Here is a 14835-nt window from a genome sequence, read left to right on the forward strand (position 1 = left end):
TGCAAAGCAGCACTTTGATCCACTGTAAAATTGTAAGGACTTCAGCAGGCTGGTGTGACTATTTAATCTAGTACGCCGTGTGATGTATTTATTTTTATGCCTTGGCAAACGCTGAAGATATGCAGCTTCATGTGTTCATTTGCTCACATGTTCCTCAGTGTTTTTTTCCTCTGAGAGAGGAAAAAAGGGAGAGAAAGAGACACACCAACCACTGTTCGCCCACACATCTTCAGGTAGAGAAGAAGCGCTGATTATCAGCACTCAGTTATGTAGTGCTTCAAACATCCCTGTGGTCTGAACACACTGAGAGGTGCATGTATTAGAGACTGTGGTTCCTTATTCACGTGGGTGTTTATTCTGTCACTAGGGTATTTTTGCCATGAAAGCAATTCCTCAGATTCAATGGATGCTGTTGCAGCAATAATGCAATCGCACCTTTAACCAACAGGGAGCCATGCCTTTCCTCACAAACATCATGCATTGAGAGTAAATAATGCCTCAAGATTATTTCCCAAGGTCTTTCAAAGCCATTCTATCAAAGTTAGACATGAGAAAGAAGGACTCAATGGAATTTTATGCATGAAGTCGATACTGGATCTAAAGCACGTGGCTCAAACATTAGCAAGTGCTTATTGCTGATGCACTGACCCGTAAACTCACACTCCTCCACCATTTACTCATTTCTCCACAAGCGTGTCACCCAGTCACTCATTCGCCCCGTAATTCCTGCCCCACAGACATGCTTACATTGTCATCTGATTAAACAGATATATCAACTGTGGTTTTGTCAAAAGCTTAAAAGAGATACTTTCATCACCCACAGGCAACATTTCATTAATAAAACCAGCTGGCACTGGCCTCTTTCTAGGGTGTTTTTAAACTACTGAGAATATTAAGAAATGTCTCTCTGATATGCAGTAAAAGTGCATTGACCTGCATAAGGAATATAGAGCAAGATGAGAATGATTTGAATGAGAACATGTACTTGTCAATATAATGGCATGCAAGGAAATCCGAAATGTGAAAAAAAACGTTGACGTTCACCATGTTATCATTAAATAAACTACAATGATTAACAACACAAACTCTTCAACACAGACAAATTTAGACTCTTACCTATTTTTCAATTGTTTTTTTTTTATTAAACTGTCAAGTTAAAACCTCAAAAAACTAGCAGACTGAATGTCATGAAACATGTCTTGGTCATATTTCACCCTGAAATCAAAAGAAAGAAATGTGAAATGTGTTTGCTTTAATAAAATAAGCTTATTTATTATTTTTTGTTATTAATTATGACATTGTTTTCATCCCAATTAAGCAACCCCTCATTCTCATTACTGCCACTAAAAATAAAATGATTTAGATTCTACTTAAATTGTAAATTATTTCACGTACTGTCATTGTCTTTTTGTAAATAGTCAAATAATTTGAAAATAATGTCATTATGGAAAAAATTAATTTTAATGATCTTAAAATAGGTCTTAAATGGCTTTAAGCAAAATTTAGTCTAGTTTTTTTCCCATTGGGGTGGTATTATTATTATTTTGGGGTAAAATGTGATCTAGACTTGTTTTTACACATCCTTATTTTAAAGAAGAAAAAATATATAGCAGTTTTCACTGCCTGCACAAAAAACTTCTTATTTATGTTATGCTACATGTACATAGTAATAACAATAAATTATGCATAATGACATACAACTAACCCGGCCTAAACCCTCATTTAAACCCTAACCATATAGTAAGTAAAAGTAGTTAATTAATATTGCTCAGTACTTCAATGTACAGGTGCATCTCAATAAATTAGAATGTCGTGGAAAAGTTCATTTATTTCAGTAATTCAACTCAAATTGTGAAACTCGTGTATTAAATAAATTAAATGCACACAGACTGAAGTAGTTTAAGTCTTTGGTTCTTTTAATTGTGATGATTTTGGCTCACATTTAACAAAAACCCATCAATTCACTATCTCAACAAATTAGAATATGGTGACATGCCAATCAGCTAATCAACTCAAAACACCTGCAAAGGTTTCCCGAGCCTTCAAAATGGTCTCTCAGTTTGGTTCACTGGACTACACAATCATGGGGAAGACTGCTGATCTGACAGTTGTCCAGAAGACAATCATTGACACCCTTCACAAGGAGGGTAAGCCACAAACATTCATTGCCAAAGAAGCTGGCTGTTCACATAGTGCTGTATCCAAGCATGTTAACAGAAAGTTGAGTGGAAGGAAAAAGTGTGGAAGAAAAAAATGCACAACCAACCGAGAGAACCGCAGCCGTATGAGGATTGTCAAGCAAAATCGATTAAAGACTTCAGTCTGTGTGCATTGGATTTATTTTATACACGAGTTATAATTCAATTTGAGTTGAATTACAGAAATAAATGAACTTTTCCACGACATTCTAATTTATTGAGATGCACCTGTATAAGTACACTGTGATAAAATAAAGCATAACCAGAAAAAGCAGTTCTCTGTAATGTAGGCTTAAGTTGTATTTATGATGGCATATCATGTAATAACCATTCTAGTATTTTTGTCCTATATTTAAATATCAAATTAAAGTACAAGCATACAGTATGCAGTAAATATTAGAAATGCATTAGAAATGTATTAGAAAAGTATTAGAAATGCACTGGACATAAAACACGAGTCATTTGATGTGCAATTTGTTTTAGTTTCTTAATTTTTTATTAAGCAAATTCCAGATTACAAAGAAGAAATGCCACAGTTTTAATAATAATAATAATAATAATAACTGTCATCATCATCTTAAGTCAGGCACAATTGCTTTGGCATTATGGAATGAAAGGCATGCAAAACTGATAACTGAAAACAGAAAAGTAAAGACAGGAAGGCTGAGAGAGAGAAGAGAGCGAAATGAAGGGTAAGGAAAAGACAAGTCAAATGAGTGAGGCAGCTTCAGCTTAATGGGACTTTGAGAGAGACAAATCAAGACAAAGGACAGTCCACTGGGAAAAAGCAAAAAAAAAAAAAAAACATTGAGAGGAAAAGGGTATGAAGATGAAAAAAAAAAGTCATGCAAAATGGTACATACATATTTATAAGCCAGACCCTCAGCATAGAGCGCAACAACAACAAATGTCAACTGGAACTGAAAGAGCAGAAAGCTCATTATAACGCAATTATTAGTAAAAGACAAGAAACATAAACAGATATTCACATTTCAGACTTAAAAGCAGACTAAATTTGTACCACCAGCAATACTTGAATAAATATTAGGATTCAAAAATCATTCCTCTTGCTCTTTTCATTTCCCATAAATCATACCTTCAATTCTGCATATTTCACTTGTAATATGGCTATAATATAAATTGTTATACTATGTATTTCTTTACTATCCAGCAGGAGCCAGTCCTGTTCTTCATGACCATTCGTATTTCATAACTATTTATAATCATAATATTTACACACAATAATGAACTCTCAGTTATAACACTCTGGAAAATATCTCAAGCTTCTGTGCATTAAAATTTTAGTCTTAAGGGCATAACAGGCCGTTATAATAATATCTATTAGCTAATATATATTAAGGGATATTTATCTACAAAGGTCGACGTTTATGCATTAGGAAAAGGGACTGATTTATTGGTATAATAATCATACTGTACAAATTGTCTTTACTGCATTGCTCAATTGATGCAGCATCCGCAGGCACCAGGTATATGGAAGTGCTGACTCATCTGCCTCATTTTAGTCAATGAATCGAATACAGATTTCATACAACTTGTGGTTCAGACAAGGTACTTCAGTGCTTTAATGCACTAATACTGCATGACCAGTAGATGGCGCAATACAATAGGAGCTCTCAAGCACATTGTTTAGTTCTAAATTCTCCCTTGTGTTGATTTCTGTTATTTTTCATTAACCCATATTACTCTAAAACATGATCTCTGAAACACTGCAGGGCTGATGTACAACAGCTTCCGTTATAACACATACGCAGGTTTACAATAAATTTTGTATAATAAACAACTCAATTAATAGTCGTAGTAATAATATCAATAATAAACGAGAACGGCTGCAATTTTAAGATGATGATTGAACAGTGAATTCATACAGGAGTCAGCCTCCATTCTAGGTTAAGGTAAATATGTTTAAAATTTTCAAACGTTTCCTTTTTGTATCGTGCTATACCACTGCTAAATGTTTTTAAAACATAATTTTTTTGAATATGAGAGCACAAGAAAACACAAGGCATATTGAGGGCCGTGGGGCCAAGCGTACAACATCCCAGTAAAGAAACATCAGCCAGCTTTGTAGAACATCTACCCTGATGTACAAATCTAAAAACATTACAAATTGATATTAAAGGACAAATCGAACCCCCTGCACCTAAAGTTTTCTTTGCCCACATGATAAAACGTGTAGGTAAATATGTTGGACTACACTAGATGACTACTGCTCTTGATACATTGTGTACAGAAATTGTCCGCTGAAATAAATCTGCGACACCATTTAAAGAAATCCACCCTCTTTAGGGCACATTCGTGTCTTTTTGCTTTAGTATAAACAAGAAATGGTATAAATAGCCTCATGGTGCTCATGATATATGAGGTATGAGGGGATGAAAAATGTTATGGTGTGCAATAAGATTTAAACATTTTACATAGAAATTTAAATATGTATACAGTTGTTTTCAACTATTTTCAGCAAGTCAGTATTTTGTACCTTTCTTCTCCATACATTCTTTCTATATGTATAAATGCTATTCCTTCACTTATTAATCTTGCTCTGAGAATCTGTTAAACTTCATTCAGGCACAGAATTGTAAGTGAAGCGCTTCCTCGTCTACCTCTTTTCAACTTTGCACCCTTTTGATCCCATAGTCTCTGGAGATTTATCCTCTTGTCTAATGTTATGCCCATATTTCAGTTGTTTAAGTATCTTAAACGGAGGAAATCTAACAAGGGGAGGCGCTCATACGCATATGCGCATGGTAGCGAGGGGGCAGGACTGCAGATGGGGGCGTGGCCATTGGGAGGGACTGAGGGGCATGGCCGACGGAATGGGAGGAGTGGATGGTGTGAGGATAGGAAGAGGAAGAGGAGGAGGAAGCAGGTGGGAGGTGATAGCTGGCCCCGGACGAGGGGCCCGAGGAAGAGCGTGGATTGGAGGGCCCGCCGCTTTTTGGCAGAGGAGGCAGTGGGGTCTGGTTGAGCTGAATGGAGATGTCGCTGGACACCTCGGAGCCGCTGCGTCCACGCTGAGGAGGAGGCCAGGAGTCGGGGTGCAGGTACTGGCCGCTGTAGTCGCTGCATTCAGACAGGCGAGGGCGATACAGCGCAGGGTGGGGCCGGTACATCTCTTCCTCAGCATAACGTTTCATGAAGAGATAGACAGACATGACTCCAGCACCCTGATACAACAAAACTAGTCAACCAACATTATTCAGTTTACAGGGTTAGTTCACCCATAAATGAAAATTCTGTCATTAATTACTCACCCTCATGTCATCTTCAGAACACAAATTAAGATATTTTTGATGAAATCCGAGAGCTCTCTGACCCTCCATAGACAGCAAGGGAAATACCATGTTCAAGGCCCAGAAAGGTAGTAAGGACATTGTTAAAATAGTCCATGTGACATCAGTGTAATGTACTGTAATGGTATGAAGCTACGAGAATACTTTTTGTATTCAACAGTTCTTCTCTTCCGTGTCAGACTTCGACGTGCGTTCACGACAGTACCATGACGCATGCAGGGTCATGGATTTTATCAAGAATATCTTAATTTGTGTTCTGAAGATGAACAAAGGCCTTACAGGTTTGGAACGACATGAGGGTGAGTAATTAATGACATTATTTTCATTTTTGAGTGAATTATCTCTTTAAATTCAAAATCAAGTGTCTTTTTTTTTTTATATCACAGATAAAATGTTCCTACAGTGTAACAGAACCTAACAGGAACCCTAATGTTCCTACAACCTAACAGATATGACTGCAAATAGATGTTCTGAGAAATCACACCTTTCTCTTTTCTCTTTGACATTCCTATGCAAAAAAATCCAAAAACGTGTCAGGGGTTGAGCTTGTGTTTTTTTTTCCCAAAAACTAGCCAATTAGAAATTCTCTCTGCCCAAGGGGTCAAGTTTGGCTGGTTAGCATGACCCAGTTAGCTGTAACTACACCATCTGGGGACAAAAAGCATATTTTTGCATTGACAGCTATTCAAAAGTAATGTATTTGTGTAGTTTGATAGAATAAATTATGTTATAAAACGCTTTTTTTTTTCATATAAACGCTTTTTTTTTTTTGCACTTCATATTTAACAAAGAATCCTAAAAAAGTAATGGGTGCTAAAAAATCCAGCTTTACCATCACAGGAATAAATTACATTTAATCTCTTAAAATAGAAAATATATTAAAATAGAAAACTGTTATTTTAAATTGTAATAGCATTTCACAATATGAATTATTTTGTTGTTGATCAGTATTGTTGATCAAATAAATCCAGCTTTGAAGAGCATTAGAGACTTCTTTCAAAAACATTTCAAAATCTTATCAACTCCAAACTTTTGAATGACAGTGCACAAAATTGGCAGAAGTTTGAAAGAGTACTAATTTAATCCTAAAACTTTGTCTATTTCCGGGCTTAAATTAGATTTTGATTTTTTTATGTATGATCTCAGACTTTTGGACTCTACTGTATGCATATTATATATCATAAGAATATAAGTTGAGGTTACTGCAGACAGTAGATGCTGACATTTACAAATTGCTGCACTGAACTTAATTAGCATATATGCAGCATAACAGAAATGTGTAGCCTTCACCCCAGCAAAAGCTAGGCTAAAATTAATGCATTCTGATGAGGGCAGACCTATTGGTTTAGCAGCTAACAGCAGTGAAAGCTGTTAACACAGCTGCATATTAATGAACTGAGCTCTGTGATAAGAGTACACACGCAGTCAGCTCGAGTGTTAACAGTCGCTGGGCTCTGTGACTGACCTCTTTGAGCAGGAAGGAGCTGGCAGCAAAGGCAAACGACCAGCCGTAGTGGTAGTGAAAGAACTGCTCCGGCTCCCGAGGCCTGTTCATCACTTCATCATTGATACTGGAGATATACAACACCAGACCGACAACTAAACTCAAACCTGAGAGAGAATAAAAGAGGGAAAATACAGTAAATCATGACAGAAAAGTGGTAAATCATGAAAAAAATCCTCATGCTAGTTAATCAGATTGCACTGGACTCAAACTTTCCTACACAGTGATAACAAATAATAATAATAATAAAAAAATTATTTCCTTTTTACACTTGTGGTGTTCCTTGTCAAAAACGGCTTACAAAAATGTGCTTATACGTCTTATTCTTATACGTTCAATCTTTTTATCAACTTGTTTTCTATCAATTATCACACGTTTTGTTTTTCTTTTTGAAACTGGCTGATTGTTTATACATCTCAGTTTATGAACTTTTTTCACTTAAAAACTGAGATGCATAAGCTCAGATCAGTGATGCCTGTGATCAGTAAGTTCCAAAAAGAAATACAAAACCTAATGTTAACTAAAAGAAAACAAGCTGACAAAAAGATTGAATCCAAGGTAATAATATAGCATTATAAGGGATTTACAAGAAATTTACAAGAAAGGCCAGTCATTTTTGACTAGAAACAGCAAATTAAATAAAGAATTTTCAGCACAGTACAAGTTTTAACCCTCATCCGTCCCTCCCGAACCTATAACAAAAGTGTCCCCCGCGGGTCAAAATGGCCCGAAGGCCAAAAATGACATGAAATAATATTTTTTTTTATTATTTTTGGGTGATTTTTATTTTATTCACATTAAATTCTGGATATTTTTATGAAAATGAGCATATTTTTATACATTTTTTTCACCAAAAAAACAAAACAAAGAAAGACAATTTCTGCATATATTTTTATGAAAATTAGCATATTTTTAGAAAGACAATTTCTGCATATTTATATTTTAAACATCATGATCCATCAGGACCTAGGTCACTGAGTGTCTCTGATGCCATCAGGTGGGGAAAAATTACATAAAATTGCATTTTATGATTACAGCCACTAGAGGGGCCTATTGAATCCTATGGAGATTCTTCAATGAGCCAAACAAGTGAAATCTTTAAAACTACAACTAGAGGCTTTATTAAGCTTTCAGATATATCTCAAGGCTTTCAGATATATATCAAAACATAAAAAAAACTATATTTTGTAAAAAAAAAAATGTATTAATTAAATTAAATTAATACTGAAAAACTGAAACACATGCATATTCATACAGTTTCATAAATATGTAATAAATATAAAAGATACATTTAAAAATATAAATATGATATAAACTCATTGGTCTCCACACCATCACTCAAATTTAACTGTTAAGTAAAAAAAAAATTTCAAAATGACAGACATTTCCCAGCAGAAACATCATAAATCCTATAATGTGTTTCAATGGGAGTGTGTGTGCCATGTGTGTGTTTGTGTGTGTGTGCCTGTGTGTGTGGGTATGTGAGTTTTTTGTGTATTGGGGACATTCTGCAGTCTCAGCCCTTTGTTTGGGTATGCATCTTTTCTGGATTGTGTCAGATTTTATATAGTAAAAAAAATAAAATTAATTAAAATATGCTGTTTTTTTTCGGACATTCCATTCATTTCTATGGCCGGGTCAAGATGACCCGCGAGGGACACTTTTGTTACTTTTTTTATTACACCTTATTTTATTACACACAGAATCCTCGAATCGACTCAAATTTTTTTGTGTGTGCTCCATGCTCAAGTGTGACAAAATTAAATTTAAAAAATCCGCAGTTTTTTCGTAAATTCCATGCTTTTCCAGCATTTCCAAAAATCTTTAAAAATGAGTTTTGGGTCAAAATGACCCGAGGGACGGATGAGGGTTTTAAGATGGTTTTCGCCTGGCCAGTTTTGCTGAACTCCTAGCCTGACCAGATGAAAACCTCTAAAACCAGGCAAAAGTCCAGCCTGACCAGGCTCTGGTCTTAGATGGTTTAAACTGGTCTAAGCTGGTTTAAGATGGTTTCCCAGTCTGACTTTCAGCCTGACCAGCTGAACATTGCTGTAAACCTCTATAAAACCTGGTTTATGCTTGTTTAATTACATTTTTATTGATTGATTGATTGGTTGATTGCAAGAAACATTATCTAAAGAAAATGTGCGCTTGCCAATGCAAAATTTGTGGCTAAGGTGTTATAAATAGTAGTTTGTGCATTGCACTGTGGTTGCATGGGTGATAACTATGTGATTGCTAGGTGGTTACTTACTGGTTTACTAGGAGAAAAGTCTTTGGGAAATAGTAGCAATGCAATAGTACATTGATTTTTATTCATAAAATGTGAGTAGAGCTTGTATAAATGTTGCGCAAAGGTGTTGTGTATAGCAGCCAGGACTTTGCTACAGTATGCGGTTTCTAATGTGTGTGTGTGGTTTTTTTTTGGTCATCCTTCACACTAAAATCTTTCCATCGATCAATTAATAGCACACTTTTTTTTTTTTAACAAGTCATAATTTGTGGTATCACTTTCACATTAGTAAAGGGGGAAACTATTATATGCACACAAAGGAGCCTAAAAGCATTCGATGAAAATGACAAATGAAAGAAACAAATATGCCTTGTAAACATCTAGATGAAAGTACAGTTGATGCCGCAGTGATTTCCTATTACGCTACTGAACAGTCAACATTGTTTTCTTCTGAAAGCTCGGTGTGGAGAGGGAACGATAAAGTAGCACACCAACACGCAACCTGTCATACCGGGAAACATTAACATTTATAGCGTGCTCATTGTGGTAATTGTGGAGTGCAGGAAAAAAAAAGAGAGAGGGGGAAACAGCGGTAAGGAAAGCCTCTGGCATAATCAAACACATTATCGCAGTCTGTCACTGCCAGCTGTCTATGCTGCGAATACCGACAAGGAATGTGCTGCAGCTTACATATTTACTTTTCGCATTAGAAATGCAAGACATTGGATATTAAACTGTTGTGTCACACTAGGGCATATATTCCCAAACAACCAAGCACAAGCAGGATACTTAAAGACTGGATCTACTTGCTTCTATACCATAGTAAACTACTGTATACTACAGTTTAGAACATCACAGACTGCGTTTTTGTTTTTTTGCAGTGTTGTGCATGTCTGTGTTCAGCATTTTGCAACAGCGCTGTTGTGGTGTCTTGTGCTTTATTAATAATTCTGTAGTACAAAATGCTGAGCTGAATGTAACATTAGCACCTGATGCAGCGCTACACGGCACAGCGCTGGACAGCTGCCGGTGCTGCCACAGGAATCTGCAGTCGTACTACAGAATCCATTATTATTAAACTGCAGTAGTGCGTGCTTTAGAGCCGCATCGGCTGCAATGCATGGGACATGTTGACCTGGCTCTGTGCAAACGATTGAGGGGCTTTGCTGATTCTCGACTCCCCCACTGCTGCTGACTCCTTGCTTTTGCCTCTTTGTTCATTTCCTGGCATCTAATGAAGACGGTGAGGCAAATTAGATTTTAACAGCCACTCAATGATTTACTGTATTCTAATTAGCAAATGTTGATTGTTTTGATTGGAGTGTAAATGGTCTCATGTAGAAGTGCAAATCAAGTGCTGCAATTAAGCAATAAGTTATGCGAGACTATGCTGTATTGTAAATATAGCAATTTAAACTCAAAATTATTGATCTGAAATTATCGTATCATGCGAGAAGAAAAAAGCGAAAATTGAGTGATACGAGATCAATTAAATTAACAAAGACGTAGGAAACCAGTTACCTGGGACAACGATCATTTATATATTTCACACTACTGTAGCATTTATTTGATCACAAATGCAGAAATATTGTTTAATATTGCAGTAATACAGTGTAAAATTGTTAATATTATTACAATTTAAAATAGATATGTTCTATTTTAATATATTTTAAAATGTTGTTTATTCCTGTAATGGGAGAGCTGAATTTTCAGCAGCCCTTACTCCAGTCTTCAGTGTCACATGATCATTGTGATCACATGAAATTTTGTGCTCAATAAATATTATTATCAATATTGAAAACAGTGTTTGGAAACTGTGAACTAAAGTTCAAAAGAACAGCATTTATTTGACATATCATTCTTTTGTAACATTATAAATGCCTTTACTGTCACTTTTGATCAATTTAATGCATTCTTGCTGAATAAAAGTATTCCTTTCTTTCTATTTTTATTTTTTTCAATGTCTAAGTGGTTCTAAATTAGGGGGCCGGGCCACCAGGGGGCCTCAGCAAACTTTCTAGGGGATTGCATGATTTCTTAAAATTTTTGAAAATAAATTGAATTAATAAAAATATATAAAAAAAAACAAAACTGACATATTTCTTTTTTCCATTAAGTTTATAATTAAGAACATTATTGAACTCTTACAACATCTGCATTCAAAATTAATCACATTTTATTATTTAAATCCACTGACACTTTTAGTTTGTTAATAAAAAAGCCTTCTTTATAACTAAATTCCTTCTTTATAACTTTTTAAAACTTTAAATACCTTCTTTATAACTTGATTGATTGATTGATTGATTGATTGACTTTATAAACCTTATAATCAGCAGACATACAAAGGAAATATCATAGCCTATAGGAAGTCAAAAATGTTGCGAACCACTGTTGTATCCTGTATGGAGTTGATATTATTATTTGAGGAGACTGTGGCATGATACAAGAGACACGAAACACAGCTATGAGACAATGATCAGTTGCACAGATGAGTGAGAATTATATAAAACTATATGACTGAATTCAGCATTCTGCAATCAGAATGAAATATTCCAGAGTGCTGTTTAAAACCCGTCCTGTTCCAGCATTCTAGAACTGTTCAAACACAAGCTTTCTAAACCTTCATGGGAAATCTGTTCCTGCAGGCTGATTTGTATAGCTGTCAGCAGGAAACTGATAGAATCAACTGATATAGTTCTGCCACATCGCTGTCTTCAAGCCACACTGAGTATTGTGAAATTCACAGCTCCGCGGTTCAGTCTGAACGTACTGTACTGGTACACCTTGAGAAAATTAGCAATTAAACTGCATTATTATTTTGGTATCAATCCAGCCCTACATATCTTTTATGTATTTAGTCTAATGCTTCAAGATTTCTTTGAGAACATTCATGCACACCAGATCTGTTTTAAGACATACTTTGCATGCAAATTAGTCAAATCTAAACACACTTTGACATTCTTGACAATCTGTTTCTGTTAGCCGAATGCAAATGACAGCTGTTAGGTAGAGCTCTGTTGACTTGATCAGAGAGACCGCTGTTATTAATTACCGTTTGTGAGAAAAAAGGAGCATTTAATGGATATTGTGTCCCACACATTACCATAGATGGAAATCGGGAACACCATTCATTAAATATGCAAGCCTCTCAGTGGGATTCTCAGCCTGATTTCAGACGCAGTTGTGGAGAATTACCAGGCTCACCACTGAAACTGGATATCAACAAAGAGCATCTAATCTAGAGTATGTAAGAAGATACACAACTATGGGCCGCAAAAATTAGAAACATGATGATGAGAATCAAGAACTTATTTAGCAGATTTTCACACATTATATTTCCATATACCTCACCTGATAAGATGAAGAAGATTCCAGAGACGAAGGCCAGGATGGTGCGCTGGGGACGGATGTGGCCGATGTTGCTTATGACAAAGGCCGTGAAGACAAAGAGGAGTGAGACCATAGGAAACGGGGTGGCCGTCCTGACCATTTCTAACAGAGACAGAAAAATAGTCCCTCAAAATCATTGAGTCAAGGGTGACATGCTTCATCTGAAACTATTTATAACTTCTTTTTTTTTTTTTTTTAGTATTGATAAATAATTGTACAATAATAATTGTATTAAAATGCTTAAAAAATGTAAGCAAATTATCAGTTACAGCACCTAAAAAATAGTAATATATTTATATGTAATATATTTATACATTTAAATAATAATATAATATAATATAATAATATTTTTGTACAATTATTATACATGTAATTTTTATAGTGTCATATTATATTGAATATCTTTAAATTGTACATATAAAAATGACTGTCACAACAAAAGACTAAAGACTAGAAATTATCAAAAAAATTCAAGCACATCAGCAGTCACAGCACCTAAAATATGCTAGGAGCGCATGAAAATAAATAATATAATATAATATTTACTTGCACCTTGATTTTTCCATTTGTATTATACAATAAAGTGCATACATTTTTCTTACTCAGTATATTGGCTGTGTTCTCAGTAGTGATCTCTATTTCTGGCTCGATGAAGTATTCAGATGCCACACATCTCCCCTTCTCTGGCCCTGAGATAGAAGGAGAGACAGAGAGAGAGACAGACAGGGGAACAAAGAGAGACAGAGAAAGAGAGACAAGGACACAAAGAGAGACAGATGAGAAGAGAGGTGAGAAAACTGCACTTAGTCAGAAGCATCATGCTTTTTTTTTTTTTTTTTGCACCAGTGGTTGTCTTGACCTGTCTAAGCGAGATGTATATATGTATATATATATATATTTTTTTTTTTCCTTTTTGATGCTAAGGATCCCCCAAACATAAGACTCCCTTCCTGAAATATAGGCTACTATAATAATTTATTGTATGCATTGTGTGTGGAAAATGTTGATATTAAGACAATGAAATTAAATAACTGACAAATTACTAGAAATACTTGTTAAAATATTATCTTGAAAATATTTATTTTCATTAAGTTTACAGCAGCCCCTGTACATATGAAATGGGAGGATAAATTTATATTTCAATGCTTTTGCATTCACTTGCTTGTTTTTGCATATATGCAATGACAGAATATAATTCAATGACTGAATATTCTTCTTTCCAACACTTTGCAAAATTTTGTATTTAACATTAGTTCAATCATGACAACTCTCGGAAGATTTTAGCATGGTGATGGATATGACAGTGTTAATGTATTTGGTCTTGGCGGAATAGATCTGCTACGCTGCTGCTGCTGTTGGTTATTGCTGTAGTTGTAGATTATTGCTGCTGCTGCAAGCAAGTACAGGAACTTGCTATTGCCAATGCATACGGCGATACGGTGCCGTGAGTAGTGAATGCTAGCCATCCATATTAAAGGGGTCCTATTATGCTCTTTTACAAAGTATTGATTTTGTTTTGGGGGTGTACTAGAACATGCTCTCATGCTTGGTGGTTCGAAAAAAGCCTTATTTTTCACATAATTTACATTATTACAATACCTTTCTCCCCAGCCTGGCACAAACGGCTCGATTAGTTCCGGCTTTGATGAAGGTCCGCCTTCCGAAAAACAAAATGTGTTGTGATTGGTTAGCTGTCCCAGTGCATTGTGATTGGCGAACAGCTTAGACGGTGTTTCAATACTGTCAAGCCCCTTGCTCCGTCTTTCAACAAAAACTTTTTGGCGAATCCGGCACTGTACTCCCTCATGTTGTGGAAGCCGTCCTCGGTAAAATGCGCAGCACACAATAGCAAATTGGGGTTATAATGCTCAGAAACAGAGTTAAAAAATAAATTGCAACCACTGTTTCCTGACATCATCCGCTTTCGGGAGGTGAAAAAAAACAGCGTTTCAGGTGGTCGCACACCGGACGAGAAGCACAGCGTCGCGTCGCGCCACGTCTTTAAAATTCAAATACATTATTTTCTATGAGTGTAGGCACACCGGCGGCACCGTTTGGCGTCTGTCCGCGGCACCCAGCTACGTCATGTTATACTTGTAAGAATTATTCTAGACATGCCGAAAATTTGACGCTACAGCACAGCAGCTCTTCTTCTTCGTTTTCTCTGATGCACTAACTCTGCAGCAGCACTTCTTCTTC

At 35.8% G+C, this 14835-nt stretch overlaps 1 protein-coding gene across 2 annotated transcripts in view; it reads right to left on the minus strand.

The window, feature by feature from the left end:
- Nucleotides 1-4196: 4196 nt before the first annotated feature.
- LOC107693369 (voltage-dependent calcium channel gamma-7 subunit-like) overlaps nt 4197-14835 on the minus strand; it is an 18113-nt gene continuing 7474 nt past the window's right edge. For both annotated transcript variants that reach the window (XM_016492722.1, XM_016492723.1), the window contains exons 3-6: nt 13239-13325; nt 12598-12738; nt 6975-7120; nt 4197-5383 (exon numbers count right to left, since the gene is read on the minus strand). In XM_016492722.1, the coding sequence (XP_016348208.1) occupies nt 4928-5383; nt 6975-7120; nt 12598-12738; nt 13239-13325 (830 nt within the window). In that variant the 3' untranslated portion in view covers nt 4197-4927. The remainder of the gene's footprint in view (nt 5384-6974; nt 7121-12597; nt 12739-13238; nt 13326-14835) is intronic.

Source organism: Sinocyclocheilus anshuiensis, unplaced genomic scaffold (genome assembly GCF_001515605.1).
Source record: "Sinocyclocheilus anshuiensis isolate Anshui unplaced genomic scaffold, SAMN03320099.WGS_v1.1 scaffold566, whole genome shotgun sequence".
Lineage (NCBI taxonomy): Eukaryota > Metazoa > Chordata > Actinopteri > Cypriniformes > Cyprinidae > Sinocyclocheilus > Sinocyclocheilus anshuiensis.